Source organism: Megalobrama amblycephala, linkage group LG23 (assembly GCF_018812025.1).
Source record: "Megalobrama amblycephala isolate DHTTF-2021 linkage group LG23, ASM1881202v1, whole genome shotgun sequence".
NCBI classification, from domain to species: Eukaryota; Metazoa; Chordata; class Actinopteri; order Cypriniformes; family Xenocyprididae; genus Megalobrama; species Megalobrama amblycephala.
In genome coordinates this window covers 4,156,097-4,177,077 of record NC_063066.1, presented here as the reverse complement: position 1 = coordinate 4,177,077, position 20,981 = coordinate 4,156,097, and the positions used below count along the sequence as shown (strand labels likewise).

General features: G+C 37.5%; 2 protein-coding genes across 3 annotated transcripts; both read right to left on the bottom strand.

Annotated features, from left to right (window-relative positions):
- Positions 1-1,298: 1,298 nt before the first annotated feature.
- nkx2.5 (NK2 homeobox 5) lies at positions 1,299-4,945 on the bottom strand. Its single transcript, XM_048175603.1, has 2 exons — positions 3,427-4,945; positions 1,299-2,428 (listed from the first exon to the last, which is right to left on the bottom strand). Exons 1-2 carry the CDS (start codon positions 3,770-3,772, stop codon positions 1,827-1,829), a joined length of 948 nt encoding a protein of 315 aa, XP_048031560.1. The 5' UTR covers positions 3,773-4,945; the 3' UTR covers positions 1,299-1,826.
- A 7,956-nt stretch (positions 4,946-12,901) lies between these two features.
- stc2a (stanniocalcin 2a) lies at positions 12,902-20,448 on the bottom strand. 2 transcript variants are annotated; one of them, XM_048176899.1, is made up of 4 exons: positions 19,785-20,448; positions 17,515-17,657; positions 17,021-17,232; positions 12,902-14,721 (listed from the first exon to the last, which is right to left on the bottom strand). In XM_048176899.1, exons 1-4 carry the CDS (start codon positions 19,921-19,923, stop codon positions 14,364-14,366), a joined length of 852 nt encoding a protein of 283 aa, XP_048032856.1. In that variant the 5' UTR covers positions 19,924-20,448; the 3' UTR covers positions 12,902-14,363. The 2 variants fall into 2 exon arrangements, with proteins under 2 accessions (XP_048032856.1, XP_048032857.1); XM_048176900.1 differs by lacking the exon at positions 19,785-20,448 and adding an exon at positions 19,541-19,711.
- Positions 20,449-20,981: the final 533 nt, after the last annotated feature.

Below are 20,981 nucleotides of genomic sequence, written 5' to 3'. Positions count from 1 at the left end.
CATTTACTGTCAGGAATTTGTTATGCCGCGCCGCATCCACTGTAGACAGTATCACTGATTATAATGAGTTTGTCTTTTGAGCGTCATGTTGTGCCGCTCGTGTCCGGTGTAGAGACGTTGTGAGCCACATTTTGGATGTAGAACCTGGAAGTGCTGAACATAAACAACGTATGAGAATGACACAGATAAGAAGATATTGTTGAATAAAGTCGTTATTTTTGTTTTGGTTTTTTGCGGACAAAAGTATTCTCATCGCTTCATAACATTAAGGTTGAACCACTGCAGTCACATTGACTGTTTTACGTATGTCTTTAGTACCTTTCTGGACCATGAAAGTGGTGGTTAAATTGCTGTCTGAACATATCATATACCTCTCAGATTTCATATCTTAATTTGTGTTCTGAAGATGAACGAAGGTCTTACGGATGTGGAACAACATAAGGGTAAGTAATTAATGACAGAACGTTCATTTTTGGGTGAACTAACCCATTGAGGATCAACAGTGTAATTAGATGTAATTACAGAAATTAATTACAGGTATTTTTAAAACATAAGAACAATGTAACATGTATGTGCACAATAACGGCATTGTATCAAATTATTAATTTAAACGTCAGTACATAATTAAAGACACCTATAAAGTGGGACCATTTTAATATTAGGCTAACAGTAGTCTGTGTAAGTAAGTAATCTCAGTTGGCGTCGATCTGGATTGATCATCGCAGTGACCACAAACTTCTAATCGGGTCAAAGCGTTTTACTCTGAAGACCTGTCAAATCAAATCACATGACACGCTAAACAGAAGCATGTCCTCTGAAGCATTTGCAACTTGGGATTATTTCTAGACATATACAGCGCAAGTATAAGTTCATGTCCTCTATGAAACACATGAGAAACATCGGTCTTTAAATATTATTATCATTATTAAAACATTTCGCAAATATTTAATTTGATTTATACTAATAAATTATAGCAAAGTTGTTTCTTTACATTTTTTGATAAAAACAGTGACCGTGAAAAATGTATTTTATAGTGTCTAAACCAAATTATATGACAAAATGTTGGTTTCGTATAATTGAGATAAAGCCGTGAATTAAAAAAAAAATCTAGCCTATATTAATAATAGCCTTATAATAATTAAAAAAAGTGTTTGAATTTAATTCATAAACATGAATTTATTTAGCCTATAATTATTTACTACAAATGTTAATTAATAGTAGTATGCTAGTATTGTTGTTGCTGTTGTTGTGTTAATATGTAAATTGTTATTCCATACACAAACCAAATAATAATTGCATACATTCTTGAAAAGCCTTTATTAGCCATTATTTTCTTTCGAAAAGTTTACATATCAAACTTACACAGGCAATAATAACAAAACCTTAATTCGAGTCGTATTCGTGCGGTACTTTCTGGCAAAGAAAAAAATTGCTTATAATATTAGTTCATTGATGTCCTTTTATATATTGAAAGAAAGAAAGAAAGAAAGAAAGAAAGAAAGAAAGAAAGAAAGAAAGAAAGAGAAAGAAAGAAAGGAAATACCTTGTTTACTTCGCACGAGCTTTACAGGCCTCATAATACATCTGGTGAAAATTATAAATTATATATTCCACGTGCGGTTAATCTCTCATCATTTAACTCAAGTGCAAGCAAATTATTCAGACAGTTTTACAAAGAAAACGATGCGTATACGGAAAGATATTAATGAGCGTTTCTTGTATCTGACAGAGCAAAACCATCCCGGCCCGGATTCTGTCTATTCAAATCATCATCAATGTCGTTTGATCGCACAAATGATTCATGCAATAGCCTAAATGTCGTTTTTTCACCAAGCTCTGATGCCGTGTAGTGAGGGAACCCCGCTGCTGGACTGAAAAGAAGCCTGGACGTTATTTAGATCCCCAACGCCAAAGTTCATGTAGCTGCTGTTTGACTGTGAAGGCTGCATGCTGGACATGCTTGATGGATAGTTACAGGAATAGTTCGTGTTGCCTGGACTCGGGAAATTACTAAACGCAGGGTAGGTGTTGTAGGTGAAATGATTGATTCCCACATTGTACGAGGTGTTGTAAGTGGACGTGTCACCCAGGCATGGTTTCCCATCCCGAACCAAAACAGGCACCGAGATGCGCCTCGGAGGGGCGATGCCCACCATCTCCAGGGTCTGATCCTGACGCTGCCTCTTGCACTTATAGCGTCTGTTCTGGAACCAGATCTTCACCTGTGTGGAGGTGAGTTTGAGCACGTTGGCTAAATGATCTCTCTCGGGAGCAGAGAGGTATTTCTGCTGTTTGAAGCGTCGCTCCAGCTCGTACACCTGCGCTTGAGAGAAGAGAACCCGAGGCTTCCTCCTCTTCCTCTGTTTGGGTCGATCCGCATCATCCAGCTTCAGATCTTCACTGGGATCTTCCTGAGAACAGCTGATGTCTGAAAAGAGTCGATAATTAATCAGAATGTATTTAGTTTAGTTTACACTGTAAAATTATTATTAAAAAAATGCCGGATTAAAAACAACCCTAGTTGGGTTGAAAATTGACCAGCGTTTGGGTTGTTTTATCTCAGTGGTTGGGTTAAATGTTTGACCAATGTGATGGGCAGCTTTATTTAACCCAACTATTGTTTAAAAATGACTATATGTCTGGCTTAAAATGAACCCAAAATCAGACACATAAATACTAGAGGCAACAATAAAAAAATATAATTTAGGCTATTAATAAGCAGTTTAATAAATGTGTATTGTTTAATTATTCATTAAACCTATTAATAAATGTTTTGAGTTCATTTTAAGCAAACAATACAGTAATTTTTAAACAATAGTTGAGTTAAATAAAACTATCCAGCAAGTTTGTCAAACACTTAACCCAACAGCTGGGTTAAAACAACCTAATTGCTGGATTTGTCCTTTTTAAACCCAACTTGGGTTGTTTTTAACCCAGCATTTTTATAGGCATTTCTTTCCATCCAATAATTTCATGTAGAAATTAAAAAACTTGGCTACTTGATTTTTTTATTGTTATTATTATTATTATTATTAATATGTGAAATTTTCACTCCAGGCTGAAACTTTTGAACCTCTTGGATTAAAAAAACAAAACAAAACAAAAAAACAAAAAAAAAAAACTTTAAAGAAATTACTTTAAAACCTACATTTTCAATTATAGTGAGTTGAAATTTGTGCACTATATGGCACGCCTTTTTAACAGTAGTTAATTATGAACTTTTCTGATGACAAAAAACGAATTTTAATTTCAAAAGCTGAATAAAAATTAGTAAAAATCAAGATAAAAAAATAGACAACGCATGCCATTGATTTATAGTAATTACCCTATTGGGTTATAATTGATTGCAACACGTGGAAACTCTTTGGAAAACACACAAACGTTTAAACAATTCAATATTATGAATTGTAAACCTTTTCACCTCACCTTTTTTCTCTTTGTCTTCAAACGTGTCATCTGTCTTTGCGTCTTTAACATAGTCCATTTCTAGGAAATTCTTCCCATAAAACGCAGCAGTACCGAAGTTCAGAGCGCTGTTTTTGTTGCCTTTGTCGTCCTGAAGGTCTTCGCTGAAGAGAGAGGCTCCGGATGGCATTTCCATGAACTGCTCTTGTTTGAAAGTGGACAGCATGCAGGATGAGGGCGGAATAAGGGCACTGTCCAGCCGCTGAGACATGTCCAGAGAGACCATATCCTCCTGATTCTGCTCCAGGTTCAATATGTCCCGCACTGAGAAAGGAGTGGAAGTCATCTGGCTGGAGAACATTGCCATGGAATGAGGGTTGGCATTTATCAGGGGTGCCTATAGTCGTTTAATGAATAGTGTTAATCTGTTGTGTTTAGAGGTATACGCACGTTCATCTTTCTAATAGACCCCTCATAACACACTTTCGGGGTGTTCGGTAAGTCGGAGTGATGGCATAGGCTACTGTAGTGAGGCAGAGGGGCGGGGTCAGCTGCGCGTACAACATTTTAGAGCTTTTCATTGGTCAGTGACGCATAATATTAAAATGACTTGTAAGACCTTCATACAAGAAACAATTTCCACCAATTATAACAACTTTATTTACTCAAATAAATTACATTGCTGTCGTCTAATTTAATTTTTCAATGGTCTTAACACTGATCTGATCACTTGTTTTGTGTGTTTTTATCAGCTGCAATTCAGGTCGATGCTTTTTTTATGGCGGCAAAGAAGTCTGTCAGCTCTAAAGATGAATTTGGCGGCAAAATGGGCCTTTTGCCTGGAACTAGCACTTGTGCTCTCATTTGTTTGTTTGTTTTCTTCTTAATTGCTAATCCAGAGGAAACTACAGGCCAGCGAGGAGTTTTCTCCAAGGGATCAGACTTTGCTGGAACCTGAAACCTGCAATGACAAACCCTACCCAACTGTCTACCACTGAAAGATTCTGGTGCCACTGGGTTTGTTATCAAGACGTGATAACAGATGACAACAAACCAGAAACCCACCCACGCCGAACAGCCGCAGCAGAAGAGCAACACATGCCAATTCACATGAAATATAGACATGTGTGGAGGAAATTGATATAAAGAACAGTACAAAGGACATCTGTGATTGATGACAATTTATGCTCGGCATGTTACATACATCTATAGTTTGGACATCTTAGTTATGTTAGCTGGATAATTTGAATTGAATGAATCTTAATTAGTATGTATTTAATAAAATCAATTAATTGTTATTCATCAAGTATTATTAATTATATAATATAGACTCTTTTGACATGTCCGGGTTTCTCGAAGCGGAAGTCGTCATAGTTGGGTAAAATTATATGGTGGTGAATGCATTAAATATATTTTTGTGTCTCAAATAGCAAAATAAAAACTCAACAGCATTGTTTTCACAACTTCCAAAAAGAGGGGGAAAAAATAGAGAGAGCTTGATAAAGGCAGTCAGAAGAGAGAAAGATGTCAACTTTATTAACATTAGAAAGACCATCAGTGTTAACTTTTTTTTTTTTTTTTTTTTTTTTTTTTGTAGTTTGATGAATACTAAGTATAGTGTTATCGCTAAATCTACATACATCTTTTAAAAAATGAAAATATAACAAACTTTGCAAGATTTACGATGCTGATGACTGTTAAAATGCGTCATCACAGTCGTGAAAAGGGACTATATTCGTTTCAGTTTGTATTTTATTCAGTTTTGGATATCAGATTTTTAGGGGGGTTGCATTGTACACAGATACTATTTTAATTTTTATAGTAAAATAAAATACACTTTAATGTATCTGTATTTTTGTTTTACTTTTATTTAATAAAGTAGACCTTTTGGACGTAAGTTACATAACACGTTACAATGTTATTCTACATTCTATAAAAAAAGATGGTTCTTTAAAGGTTCTTTTCATAGTAACACATATTTAGTACACACTATTTAGAACCATATCGTTCTAAACAACCCTTTTACGCTGATATGGTTCTTCGAGTTAGAGTGAACGGTTCTTTGTTCCCGCCTTTTTGTTTTTAAAATCTGTAGCATCACTGAAATCTTTTAAAATATTTCAAAGCGTGGTTCTTTATGGAACCTTATAAAAAGGGTTCTATATAGAACTAGAAAGGGTTCTGCTATTGTTACAAGCCGAAGAACCTTAATTTATACTGTTTAGAACCATTTTTCTCACATTTTTCATAACACAACAAAAAAATACTAGCCTACAAGCTCATCTACGCAATTGCATTTTAAGTAGTTAATTAGTAACAGTTATTAAATATGTAATTAAGCTGCAACATGAACACAATAAATGTAATCCAGGATCTTTGCTACAGCAGGGGACAGAGATACCGTTCCTCTGGATATTAGTCATCAGTTGTGCAGAGGAGACAGACAGTATTATCGTTCATTTTATCTCGGTTAATGCTGCAGTAAATGGTGCCCGTGTCTGCACTATAGAGCGTCATGTTTATAGTTTTGGAGAAAATCTGTGTCTGAGTCTCAGACAGGCGTTTCTGATAAATGGACGCAAGCACTTTTCTCTATGGGCGAATCAACACTCCCTTATCCATCGCTACAATAATTGGTGAAATAAAGTAAACTGACTCCGCAGCTTATGGAAACTGCTTTATATCACGATGATTTATTGCGCATCTCCTCCACTGAGCGCCACTGCAGTTAGTGACAGTCCTCATGACGGATGGAGCTGAAGACTTGCAAATGTTTCCGAGAGTTTACCAAGATTTTTTTTAACCGGTGTAGAATAATTCGTCTTGTTTGATGCATTTGTGAAATAAATATTATGACAGACTACATGGTCAAGAGAAGAAGAGGCACAAACTCCCACAGAGCAACTGCATCTGAAGGTTTGTCTTTCAACAGCGCATTTGGAGCAGATAAAGAGTTGGATAACGTTCTTGAAAACTTCCTGTAGGCCGACCTGTTTAGGAAATGATGGGGCAGAGGGGTGAGATGGGTGTTATCTAAATGAGTCTGCTGCAGTGATGAGAGCACAGACCTCTTTCCGCTACTCTTCATCCCTGTCAATCACTTCCAAATTTAACACCTCCTGAAGGAACCTGCATGACTGGGGATTCTTAATACTCTCAATTTAACACGTTTTGACAAGGAGGCATTTGCGTTCAGGGCGTTTTTTTTTTACTGCCATAAGGAGAACCTTTAAAATCCATAGAACCTTGCACAAATGCACAAAATGTTCTTTATAATGGAAAAAAAGAGATCTTTAAAATATTAAAATGTTCTTCACACTATAAGGGACAAAAAATATTCTTTTAAGAACTACCAAGAGGTACATCAACCAATTTTTGTATTAAATAGAATTATTAACAAATATTTCCTTTACATGTGATTGTGGCGTTTATTTTGAAACAATGTCTTATTGTGTTCAATTTATTTTTTATTATGTATAGTACAATTCAACAGGATTTCCATAGCACGAGTTTATGTTTATATTCGACGTGCTATTTATACGCTGAAATTACTTTTTGCGTGTATATGATACGCAATAGGTAGGATTAGTGGTGTGGGGTAGAGGCGTATTATTTATATATAACATTTCATAATTTACAGGCCAATTGAGGAATCGTGTTTATCTTCGGTTTGTATCAAGAACACATTTATAAATAGCCCCTCTCTTGCATGTTTTTATCTGCTATATCATATATGTTTTAACTATTTCAAGTGCTTTTATTTTGTCTTTTTATATATGGGCATTGTTGAAAATTATAATTCATCGTCATGCAGTAATACAACTTTTGTCAGTAATACTTTGAAATAAGCTATTATTACAATTTAAATTAACTGGTTTCTGTTGTAATATATTTTAAAATATAATTTAGTCCTTTGATGGCAAAACTGAATTTTCAGTCCTTCAGAAATCATTCTGAGATCATTTCTTATTATTATGTGGAATGTGGAAAACAGATAAATAAAAACTTTATTTATTCATTATTTGTGGACAAACATGATACATTGCCATTCAAAAGGTAAGATTTTTTTTTTTTTTAAAGAAAGAAATTAATGCTTTTATTCAGCAAAGACACATTAAATCGCTAAGATAAACACATTTTTTTACATTTATAAATGTTACAAAAAAAGTTCTGTTTACAATAAATGTTGTTCTTTTAAACTTTCTATTTATCAACGAATCCTGAAAAAAAACTTTCCACAAAAAATATTAAGCAACACAGCTGTGTTTTTATCACTGATAATAATAATGAATGTTTCTTAAGCACCAAATCATCATATTAGAATGATTTCTGAAGGATGACACTGAAGACTGGAGTAATGATGCTGAAAATTCAGCTTTGATCACAATATATAGGCTATATATTACAACAGAAATAGAAAAGTTAATTTAAATTGTAATAACATTTCACAGTTTTACTGTATTTTTAATCAAATAAATGCAGCCTTGGGGAGATTAATAGACTTCTTTCAAAAAAAACTTTGTTTCCAAACTTTTGACCGGTACTTATAAGTTTAGATGTAGATAATCTCAAATAGATTGAATGAAGAAGAGAAGAAGAAAATCATTACGGTTATTTTAAAGCTGCACGTTTTGTCATCACATCATTTGTCTTCTATCTCTCGGGCAATAACAATTTTCTTTATAAGTCATGTTCAGAGCTTTGGCAGTGGATTAGTCGGGGCAGACAGTAACATGATTGCTCCCTGAGGGAGTCAGATGACCTGCTCTGCTTTGGATGGCTCAGAATAGTTTTGACTACTCGCTCACATTGAAACATGTTCATATGCTCACATTTCAAAAAGGCTTTGTAACTATATTAATCATAATTAAAAGGGGCTTTTGCAGCTGGTTCCTCCCGTATGATTTCACAGACCATCCGGTTGCTGAGTTCATGGAATGCCACTGGATGTGGAGTTCAGGCTCTTGGACAAGTGACTGTCTTCCTGGCAACAATCCCTGTTTAGAAGATGGAGACCATATACACATGTTCTTTATGTCATTTATAACACTTTATTTTACAATATTTTTTTAATATATTTTATTTAAAAAACAGATTTTGCCTGTGACATTAAGCTTGGCCTACATTGTACCTCATTTGCAAATCTGTCCTGTAGTTTTGCTTAACCCGCCTCCTGGTGGCAGATTTTAACATAGCAGTGTCACTGTTTCATTCATGCAGGCCTACCGCACACAGTCAATGGAGCCGACAAGGTAAAACGTTTCTCTTTACAAAAACATATATTATTAACAAATGTCAATTTGGCAGTTTAGGCTTTAGCAAATATATTTATTAAAGATCACATAGGCCTACTAGGCAATACAGCTCAGTGAAAAGCAGAATAACTAAAGGTAAAAGTCGGCATAAAAAACAGAAGTTGCTAGTCTTGACCTTATGTAGCCCCGCCCCTTTTTGTCTTTTGTCTTCCGGTTTGTATTTCCACATCGATCTTGCGATCTTGGGCATCTTACTCCAACCTACCCTATTTTATTTGTGAAATTATGTTAAACTGTTCTTTATAATAGTCAACTTATTTTCAGATCATCTTCAGTTATCAAGCTCAGTAAACACTGGTCACAAACACAAAGATGTAGGTATAACTTTAATTTCACCAAGCTGATTTAGCTACTCACTAAAATCCCCACAGTCGTCATGTTTTCAGGCCATTTCAATTTTAATTTTGACGTGATATAAATCAGTGATATCTAAGGTTATGTTACATGACAACAATTTACTAAAAATGGAAATGTTTTTCCTTTGAGTTTTTCGCGTACAGACGACAACATTGTCAAAACTGTCCCCGTTCACTCAGATCCGTGAAAATGAAACGCTGAATTATTCGTGCCAGGCCAGTAGCTGGCGATGTCACTTTGTAAAGAAACACTACGCGCCTAGACTGAATACGTAATACGCATGCGCATGACATCACTGTTTTCACAAATTCACCAGTTTGCAGACGAAAACGGTATCATTTTCAAAAACTTGCATTCTGAATCCTGTTTTCAAAAGTTTGCGTTTTCAGGCCCCCTAAACGCATTTGTCGTGTAAACGAATGGCCAAAATGCATAAAAAGTTTTCAGTTGAAAATGGTGTTGTACAGGGTGCAAACTACGGGGGAGCTAGGGGGAGCTCGGCCCCCCTTAATAAGACATGGGCTCCCCTGAAAACGTGATTTGTGAAATTTTGGGGGGTCTCAAAAAATATTCACAATGTGTTATTTTGACATGCAATTTCAGTTTTGTGTAATGTGTTCATCGCGGATTATTATGTGTAAAATTGCAAAAAAAAAAAAAAAAAAAATTCATTCATTCATGCATGACGTTGATTTAAACCTAATTCACTTCAATAAAGATAACATGCTATTCTTGTCATGAGCTTCAAGGTGTGAGGGCGCTGCGGTGCAAATTCCACTCATGTTTAGCACGTTACCTCGAACAGCAAAGGAAGCTGACCCCAGACCTGTGATAAGGTGAGGCATGCTATTCGCAATTATGTGTTGTGGCTGGGTTGTTATAGCTCTGCTTGACTCTCGATGTATTAGACCTAATTTAATGGAGGAATTTTGTCGATAATGTATAATAGGGTAAATCCTGTATAGTGCTTGCATAAAGCAAGTAGTGTACACAGTCGCAGCTGTTATGTATCTTTGTAACTCATTGTAAGCCCTCTTTTGAAGCAAGCGCACAAACCCCCTTTTCTAAAAAAAGAAAAGAAAAGTGGGCTCCCCCAAAGTCCACGGTATAGTTCGAACAATGGTGTTGTATAAACGGCACCTAAGTGGGTGAGTTACTTTTTTATTAGTCTTTTCATTAACGCCATCTTTTTGTTCATTGAGACTGATTCGCAAACATGGAACGCGTGAAAACAAGAGGCGGGATTTATTGCACAAACTAATCATACCCAATCATAGTGCGATGGAGGCATTGCCTCCTCTCACGTGACTTTCCCCTATTCATTCTCAATTACCCCCCACCAAGCCCACCGCACACTTTAGGGGGTCTGTTAAAACTCAATGGGCTCAGGGGAGGCAAGAGCGACGCAGACTCCCACTGTAACTTTACCTGCTGGTGTCGCTGTTGGACAGTGTTACTTAAAAAAAAAAAAAAAAAAACGAGTGATTTAGACACTTTTCAATGTCACGTTTTGTAATATTTGCATTGTCTCATTTTTATAATATGCATTATTTTCTCTTCCAATTTTTTGAAGAGGCGCTGCCTCCCTTGCCTCCTCAGATTAATCGCCTCTGCGATTGACAGACTGTCCTGCACTCGCGCCATTAAACACATCATCAGAGAAGAAATGTGGCTGCAACCAAGCGTGCCACACATGTCCTGAAAAATGAAGCCAAAGCGCCTTGATCGCCCCCAGGTGGTTGGTCCCAGTATAGATCATAAACCCGCCCTCTCAATGTAATGTAATGGTACTTGAGACAAACTAAACAATTACACTTCAAATAATTTTTTTCAAAAGATGGTTTCTGTCATTTTATGCAGTTTTTAATCATGCAGATGTAAGTTTAAGAGATTGTTTTTTAAAATAAGTTTGATTTTAGTTTTGTTTACGATTGACAGCTCTGTCAAACAAATATGAATTATGTTTTTTCAACACTCTCACTCTCTGCATTACATCTTCAAATGCATAACCTTTAAATTCTGGACAGAAAGACGTTTATTTCCACAGGCATTGTATATAAATGACCGCTAGAGGGCAGAAACGCAGTGCATTACATCGAGGACAGCAGCCATACAAGTGAAGGGCATTGATGCAAAGACAGTAAGACACACAGAATAGAAGTCTAATCAAATTCTTTTTTAGTCTTGCTCTTTCAGTCCCTACAGTTGTTTAGATGTGAAAATATGGTGTCTGATGTGATGTCTGTAGTCTACTCTATCTCTGCCTTCGTGGCTACGCTTAACTAAGGCCTGCTGTTTTTGCTTTCTGACATGCCTTTATGATGTCTCCGTCATAATGAACAGAGTCCGTTGGTAATATGATGCATGAGATTTACACTTTATCCTTACAGCCATCTCTGAAAACTGGGCTCCAGGGATCTTTGGGAGTCTGACTATACATATATTTGACCACTTGACCAGATCACCCACACCTTCAGCTCAGTAAATTCATCAGCGTTTAGAATAGCCACTTTGTTGTGGTGTTGGCTTGTCATATGTTAGCTGCAGCGCCCCAGCCTGAGAACCAGTTCGCCTGCTGCTTGACCACAGCCACCAGAGCATCATAAAGCCTGTTTATAGATCTTCAGCCCTATGACAGGAGAGCCCGAGCCAGAGTGTAGGAGAGCTTGTTTACGGTGCGGTGGTCTCATTCCACTCTGGCGAGAGAGAAAGAGCGTTTTTTCCCCACTGCTGCGATGAGCTGAGTGCTTCTGCAGGAGGCTGCTGGAGGTGCCCGCTGCAGCTGCAGCTCAGCCTGGCGCCAACCCCATGCCACACGCCCTGACAGCTTTATGTGCCAGTCAAGAGGAACGCTCTTCAGATCATCAGAGCTGGCTTCAGGCAACATGGGCCTGACCAACATCAATGCGCTTTTTCCCCTTAGAAACCAGATTCTTAGAAACTCAGGGCTGTTTGGATTGAGTTTTACTGTGATTAATGTCTATGTGGACTCATCACCCTCACTGTGGAAATCAAGAGGCAGATTGTGCTTTTTTGCAACGAGACCATTTTTCTCGCTTGTTTATTACAGCTGTGTACATTAAACTATTTATCTATACATAAAACTATACATTTTTATTATGGTAAATATAATTTATTGGTGCACAAAGCTGTCAAACTAATACTTATCCATCTATCCATCCATCTATTCATATATATATTTGAGGTGTAAGGATACACAAAACTGATGGTTCGGTTCGTGCCTTGGTTTTGAAGTCATGGTTCGATATAGATATAGATAATGGTCTTGTTGTAGTTTACTGAACAAATTGTCTCTGTGTTTAAATGAATTCAATCATAATTAAAAGTTTCTTAAGGACAAAAAATTATCTCTGCTAATGTTGTAAAATAGCCTACACTACTATAATATTAAAGGTTCAGAGCCCAAACTATTACCCACTAACAAGTAAAATAAAATGAATAAATAGGCCAATATAATACATATTTAGCGAAAGAGTTGATTTCTCTGACCTGAGGTAAATGCTATTGCTACATAACAGTGTTTACAAGCTGTTTTATTGACGTCTTTCTGCTGTTGAAACACTGATTGAGCGATTACACGATATATATTATACATTTCAGTAAGTTGTACTGTATCTTTCAACATACCTTCAGATGTTCATTCAATTTACGAAATTCAATGAAAAAAAAAGGCGTTTTGGCCAAAAAACGGACAGAAAATGGACAGAATTTGCGGGGCGAAGGCTGTTCATCGCGTTTATATATATATATATATATAGCCTAAGTAAAAAAACAACAACAAAAAACAGAAGGACACATCCGAATGAGAAATGAGCTTTAGTATTTATTTTCCTAAAACAATTGGAACACATGCTATCTGTAGTGATATGGAATCCATCATTCCATGTAATTGTTGTACACAGATTATTTTTTTCATTATAACCTTTTGAAAATGTTTTCCAGGGTTAAACCCAAAGATGATCACATTTTGCCCTCATGTTCATCGGAATACCTGAGCGAATTCAAAATATGATTGGTCAAAGTAACTACTGTTATCCTTAGGCTGATGAATAGTAGATCTATTCAAGCCGTTGCTTATTCTTAAACCAACAATCAGCTCCAGACATTTTATTAACCAATCACGTGGCAAGGGCCCAAAACAATTCTTTCGCAGCTATAGTAAACAATAATTCACCCATTTCAATATTATTGTCAGTAATACCCTGAGGTTCTTGTGTAGACTTAACCTAGTTCCTGGGTCTAAGGCCAGCCGACTACAGTTCCAGCTTCTGGCTCTTCTCAGTGGCTCTGGGAGAAAAAAAATGGCTATTTTTTACTTGGAAACACCAGTGGCTGGCTGTGGACTTGGCCAGAACACAGACAGGCCTGCTTTCCATGAGACACTGTACACTGAAGCTGTTCATGTGTTGAACTAATCTGTTTGGGCAAAGCCTAGAAATGCAGCATACATATTAGACTTAAGCGATACTATCGGGGCGCTTCTTTGAGACAGCTCACGTTTATATTTCTAAGCACAGATCTGAACGGGGCTGTTATATTTGGGCATTTTCCTAAAATACATCTGCTGAGGATCTACGGTTTATTTTTGGGGAAAAATATTCTCAAGGCACAATAAACTTGTTACTGGACATTGTTCTGTTGTGAAATGACTTTTCGTTCTAAGAAGCACAGAGCGTTGTATGTGCTTGACCTGGATTTCAATCCTGTACAGCTTGTATTTAATCAAGTATTTAAAATAACAATTACATATACATTTCTGAAACAAACAAACAAACAAACAAACATATCTTACATATCTACAGTCAGATGCGTAATTGGTGCAATAATGGAACTAATAAAACAGCAAGCGTTCTTTGCACTATATTACATAAAGTTTATCATTACCGAATATGGAGGCTATATTATTTAGACATGTTTATATAAATATAGATATACATAGATTTATATGTACATGGTTTATATTCAAACATTGCATAAAGCATGAAATAAATAAAGTGATTGAATCTTAAGGAGGATATGATTTGCGAAATAGAGATGCTGTATTAGAGCTAAAATAAAAGCACTGAACTCTACAAAATTAACAATCGGTCCTATAATCTGGAGTATCAAAAAAGCTGCACCACATTTACCCTTGCAAAATGTACAGTTTGGGAGTGCTGGAATGACTGTGGAGATGTGAGGGTGGATGGGTTGAATTAGGAGGTTTTCTGAGTCTGTTAAGTTGGGGATTGGGGTCTCGTGGTCAGTTTAGGTGATCCTGCTATTTCACCTCCGAATGTCACTGATTTTAGAGTCTTCCTGCTCGGCAACGACGGCATCTAAACTGGCGCGGCGTGGGCCTTGGCTCCGACTTCTCGTGTGGGAACTGAACCCGACCTTGCCAGGTTTGTCCTTGTCTCCTTGTCGAGCGCCCTTGTGGTGCTCCCCCTCTGAATGAGAGGAAACCGCTGGACGTCGCTCGAGGCCGCCTGGCGCTGGCGCGGCGGTGATAGACGTACAGAAGCTCAAGCTGTCGCACAGAGCGCCCCAGTTCTGCTCGCACTGCAGACGCACGCTCCGGGTAATGGCTTCCTTCACCTCCTCTCCACAGCTGAGCAAGATGTTCACCAGCTCAACGTACGGCCTAGGAAAGCAGGATGATAGCGGTCAGCAGGGCTTGACAAATGTGGGTGGATTTCAGCAGTGGCGTGTAATGCAGCCATTTTGGCGGGTTGAATTTTATACGTAATATATACATTTTTACATGTAGTCTTTTAAAAAGGCATCTAAGTGCAATGTAGTGTTGCCCTAAATATTGATTTTTTGATATTGATACGGAAATATTTAAAACGCTTCCAATACTCATTTTCTGCAGAATAGATACATGATACCAGCTGCTCTTTCTCTCTCTCTCTCTCATCTCAGCGAGTTAACACAAACCTGCCTTGTTTCATTTGCTCTGGATGAATATTGTTGGTGTTACAGGGCTTGAATTTCAACATGGGATTGCGCATAATTTTACTCATTCCCGCAGATTTTGTTCTCACATTCAAAGTCCGCCTCTCAGTACTAAATCAAGTTCTTTTTCACTGCTTTCTGGACTTAAACAGTCAAATACACACAAAATAAAGTCAAAATGCCGTTCTTGGCGAGTATTCACGTAAACACAGTCAGTTGTGTTTAAGTGAATGTAAACAGCTGAGAAAGAAAACGCATGTGTAACAGTATAATGGATCTGTGCGTCATGTCTTAAAGTGACAGCAGCCTAATAAACCTGCTGCCAAATTATGAGATAACATTATAAATGTATATATGGCAGTTTTTCCCCATCGTATCAATGTCAAAATTGTGGCTAGTAACTTTGGAAAACCACTAGCCATTGTGCTGGTGAGCAAAAACGTTCATGTCAAGCCCAGGCGGTCAGTCATGGTAAAAGTGACTTGTCAAGTGACAGCTCTGCTTTAAACACCTGACAGAATGGTCTCGGCCCTCAGACCAAATAAATAAATGATCTTTGTGCATTTACAGAACTTAACGCAGCTCCACATGTATTTTAAAATGGAAAAGTACATTAATTGCCTGGAAACATGCTGTTAAATGAAAATAACACACTTTAAGTTGATGTCATCAAACTGCATTAATTTAATAAACTAGCTCCCTGACTCACAAATAGGCTTGTTCAATATATCTAATATCTAATGATACAAATCCTCCATAGCTAGAGCATCCCATATAACAAGGCTATAACAAGTCTTTGATAAATTACCGTTAAGAGATCCTTTGTGAACAGGACCTTTTCAAAAATACCAGTAAATCGGTTCTTGTAATTTACCAGTATGAGAAATGGTAACATTACCAATAAATTATCGCTATGATGTTGTGTGTGAACAAAGAATGAAGATTATGAGCACGTATGAGGTCTGAACGTGCTGATGTAAGAAGTCTGCTTCGGGCAAATCATCAAGCTCTTATGGAGAAGATGCAATCAAAGCCACTTGAAGGCAAGCCTGCAACCTTAGCCGAAAAAAGTGCAATGCCTGCTTATGCTGCGGTACGCAGAGGAGACCAGAGGCCATTGGCGAGGCTTTATTATACTGAATAAACTGTTTTTCTGAGGAAATAGCTTATCGTTTAATGAATCGACAGCCCATCAGCTAATCTTCAACATGTTTGCTCTTAAACATACATTTTGGATTGATCTTTTTTTTTAGGATTTAGAGGTCACGGGCAATTGCGCAACAGGTAGGATTCAGTTTACAGCACTTCTCATTCATTTCTATGTTATCTGCAAACAGTGATTGACTCTCGCAGGACTCTGAACGAAATTCAATGGCTGTTTCTCAGATCTTGCGTCCTTGTGTTCTCAAAGTTTAACTCAGGGTTTAATGACTATTTTGAAAAATGTGATTATTAGAATGAACAATACCGTGTTTTAAATTGTGCAAATAGATAAGTCCATAGGCATGTTCCAGTCTGGACATTCTCCATAGTACATCTTAAAATCGGGAAGATCTCGATTCAGATCATGGATCGTGATTGTTTGTTATAAGTTCGTGATATGAAATTTTGGGAAGATTGCCCACTACTAAGGTGACGGCTTGTTTGGGATTACTGTGTGAAAGAGGCTATTGACTTTCATTGTATGGTCAAATGTGAACTGAAATGGTTTAATTACCAACATTCTTTCAAATATCTTCTTTTGTGTTCCACATAAGAAAGTAAATCAGACAGTTTTAAAATGAAATGCCATCAAAATTGTGATATGGCGTCTGCTTTTCCTGGGTAGTAAAGTAAAAAAATGATATATGAGATTATTATATACAAATGAGAATAAAACCGTTAAGTCCTAGTCGCAAAACCTCAAACAATACTTAAGCACACAAACAGAAAGCCATATAGTATGTGCAAAAGAGAGCAGAGTGAAACTCGAGCGTGATACCTACCCTTTGGGAAATAAGTCTTGGAAATGTATCATCTCCACCATGACATTGACATTGTCTTTAGCAGCTGAGCAGAGGTTGTGTTTCATGTAGCATTCCCGTTGAAGCTGGAAGACCATCTCCTTTATGGCCAGGCATTTTCGGCTGATGCAGCTGAACTTGTGCCTTAAGCCGTGAGCCATGCACTTCAGAGCATCCTTGATGAAGGACTTGCCCTGTGAGTATTTAAGACAAAGTCTCATCAGATCTGCAGTCATAAACAGCCTTTCATTCTCTGTTGGGATAATAAGGACTAATAGGGCATGTCTCAGTACAGACACACATCTTGAGACCACATTACAAGCTTGAAACCCTCTGCTTCAAATCCACCTGCACCTTGTGAAACACAAGCCACATTAGAGGCAGTGCCAGCTGGCCAGAGCCGGCCAAAAGGTCATCCTCTGGATGCGTCTGAGGGACATGAACCCCGTGAGAGACTGGGGCAGCCATGTGTTTACCTGCGAGTCGAACTTGCCAGCATTGTGCAGGAAGGTCATGCAGATTTCCTGGAGGCCCCGGATTTCACAGGAGTTGTTCTCGAAACACTCGAACACACCACAGCCCACGTCTCCAGCGCTCACAAGACAGTGCTGGATCTCAGCTGTAGAGAAAAGAAAGAGAGAATTTACATAAATGCAACTCGATTTTGGTCGTTATATTTCATAGCAATCTCCACAACCGATCGATATTCATATAAGAAATAAAGTTGCTTTAGAAATATACTTTTACATCATGCACAAAAAATGAATGCTGAGGCCTCTTTTCAGGCTTTGTTTCTGCTGTGAAAATTGAAGAACTGTATTTAGGGGACAAATTTAGCAGAGAGAGCGCTGTGGTAATTAAGGTATGCTATTAAAGTCCATCAAACTGGGAGGCATCTTGCAGTAACTGCCCGAGATGTGGGAAAGCAAGGTTAACCGTATATAGGGCAAGACGAGATTGCTTTTACCTTGCTGTGGAGATTAGAAATGACTACCGAGTTTTAAGAAAAAAACCTGGAAGTCACTCCCTCATCAATTCCACTTAAATCTGCAACATACACAATTAAAGCGTCTTTTTGACTTTTAATCAGAACCGATGAAGGTGGTTATGATTCACCGATAACTGTACTAATAGTCAAAGTAAAGTGTATTTGCTTTACTTTCTGATTTAGAGAGTGTGAATGCACTGATGTATGTTTTATAGATCAACTCACAAAGACAGATATTCAGTAGTATTTTCACTTCATGACCACATCAGCAGCTTTTAGTTTTTATGTGTCTGTAAGTCGTGTCCTATTATACAGAACAGCAATAAGAGAAAGGCTTGCATTGAACTATATGTATTAAATATTTTAGTTGTACAACTGCAACCAAAGGGTAAATACAAACTACAAACTGCGTATATTGGCAAATTAAGTACTTTTATTTTAAAATGAAGAAATCCTGTGCTGTAATAAGAAAAAAAAGCAAGGAAAATAGTTAATTCAACTTGTAAAATTTAAAACCCATTGTGTCAGTATAAGGCAATACAGTTCATGAAAAGTAAAAAGCTCTGCAGCTATCACATTACAAATTGCACTTTTTTAAAATCTTATTTCTGAGGATCTCACAATGGTTACTTCCACTCTCATGCATTTGTGCAAACAGACTTTATTGATAAAACTGTTTGTCTTTCACTAACATCACGTTATTTGTGCCAGTCGGACTGCCAAACACATTAACACAACAATGTTGAAGACATTTTCTTCAATCTCCTCTTCATGAGTAACATGCTATTTTGTTTGGTTACAGATCTGAGTGAGCATTATTTTCAGAGAAAAGATTCAAATTCATAGAGTATTCTTATATATTCTAACTGAAATAGTATTTCTAAAACATCACTTACTCTAAGAGCATTCCACCTAAAAATCTCACCTAAAAATTCATGTTCAGTATTCCTAAAGAATTCCAGTTGGACAAAACAGTATATGATAGGTTTTTTATAGTCTTGTATATGAATCCTATCCAATATTGCCTGCTTTTGCATCCAGTCTAAATGTATTGCAGTGGATCTGTGTTTATGGGGCTGCACAGGTAAATTGAGCCTGCAGTGCTTGCTTGTGTTGGCGTTTGTGCGGGAATGGACATGGATCTTGTGCGAAATCAAACCTACTCTGGGCACTCGGTCCCATGCAAAAGCTGCATTATTTCATTGTCATGTATGGATGAGGTTGTATCGCCTTGCTACCGTGAGAAAGGTTAAGTTTGACCCACCTCTAGTGCAACATGTAGAGCCATTGCATCACTCAGATCCACATTACAGGTTTAACTTGCTTGTCCGCGCAATGCAACAAAAGTTGCGCACGTACGTCTATATTTGATGCGCGCGAGCACTTTGAATCGCCACTTAATAATGATAAAACACAAGCATAGGATGTCGTATGTAAACACAAATCCACTCTGGGCTCGAAAACAAGACACGCACGCGAACCTGACAGTAATGTCACCGAATATCTTTGCCTACCTTGTGCCATGCTATTAATAGTTTACGAAGATATTGGATTTCTCTACGTGTGCTCCGGATTTACGAGATATCGTCTTCCTGCGTAATGGGAAAACGTAGCGCAGCGCGTGATAAGATGTGCACTGGCCGGTTTTGCGCTTAAATCGCGTTCTGAACGCGCCGCTCGCACGTGCCCGCACACACAAGACTCACTCCGGGCTTCGCGAGACGTGATCACAGGTTCACAACACTTGCATTCTCTTACCTGTATTTTGCAAGGAGAGACGTCCCTTCTGACTGGCCGGTTTCTCGGGGTGACTCTCGTGAACATCAGCATTATCCGTTCCTACCACTTCCCCCAAGACGCAGACAAGTAGCAAGGCTAGTGCAAATTTGATCAACATTTCTACACTCAGTTTTCTCGATAAACAATAACAGGCTGCCAGCCTGGGATCTGGTGTGGATACTGATCGAGATGACAGCGAGAGCGTGTGAGAGTGGAAACGGGATGGATGCTGGATATATTTCCTAGAGTCCGGGTGTCAATTTGGATGAAGGAGTTAAGCAGGTGTTGTCAGTCGTGCTTCCCGACCAATCAGAGACGCAGACCACCACGTCCAAGTTTTAGGGGTGTGTCTGGCGAAAGTTGTCTCTACTTGCCATAAACTAAGCTTGTAAAATGTGTAAGAGTGGGTGGGTATTTACTCTACAAGTGCTTGTGAGGCATCAGACTGTTGTAAGGACAAGAGCATGCGAGACTATCATTGTAGGTATTACTGCTGTAACTCATCAAATAGAAAAGAAAATGGCTAAATGTTGCATTTACAATCCGTGAATTTTTACGAAATCAAATCATAAAGTGTACCGTGCATGTCTGCGATAGGACAGGCTGTACAATTATATTTCCATGCACACTAATACTATTCTTTACCATGAAATAAATATGATAAAACAGAATTGTGTGTATCATTGCTGTGACTATATAGCTGACTACAATTTCACATGTAATATTTTGGGTTAAAAACAACCCAAGTTGGGTTGAAAATGGACAAACCCAGTGATTGGGTTGTTTTAACCCAGCTGCTGGGTAGTTTTATTTAACCCAACTATTGTTTAAAAATGACTATATGGCTGACTTAAAATCAACCCAAAATAGGTTGGAAATTAAAAATCAGGCACATAATTACTAGAGGCAACAATAATACTCAAAAGGTGGACATTTATTAATAAGCAATTTAATACATGTTTATTGTTTAAGTATTATTCATTAAACTTATTCATAAATGTTCATTTTTAAGCATATTAATAAATGTTAATTTCAACATATTTTGGGTTCATTTTAAGCAAGCAATACAGTCATTTTTAAACAATAGTTGAGTTAAATAAAACTATCCAGCAGGTTGGGCAAACATTTAACCCAGTCGTTGGGTTAAAACAACCCATTCACTGGGTTTGTCCATTT

What these genes read in the sequence shown, in the direction of transcription:
- nkx2.5 (XM_048175603.1), bottom strand. Translation starts at nt 3,772, where the DNA reads ATGGCAATGTTCTCCAGCCAGATGACTTCCACTCCTTTCTCAGTGCGG. An exon ending in TGAAGACAAAGAGAAAAAAG is followed by an intron (nt 2,429 to 3,426) that starts GTGAGGTGAAAA and finishes GACTCTTTTCAG; the next exon opens with ACATCAGCTGTTCTCAGGAA.
- stc2a (XM_048176899.1), bottom strand. Translation starts at nt 19,923, where the DNA reads ATGTTGATCAAATTTGCACTAGCCTTGCTACTTGTCTGCGTCTTGGGG. An exon ending in TCTCTCCTTGCAAAATACAG is followed by an intron (nt 17,658 to 19,784) that starts GTAAGAGAATGC and finishes TTTTCTCTACAG; the next exon opens with CTGAGATCCAGCACTGTCTT. An exon ending in CAAGACTTATTTCCCAAAGG is followed by an intron (nt 14,722 to 17,020) that starts GTAGGTATCACG and finishes CTGCTTTCCTAG; the next exon opens with GCCGTACGTTGAGCTGGTGA.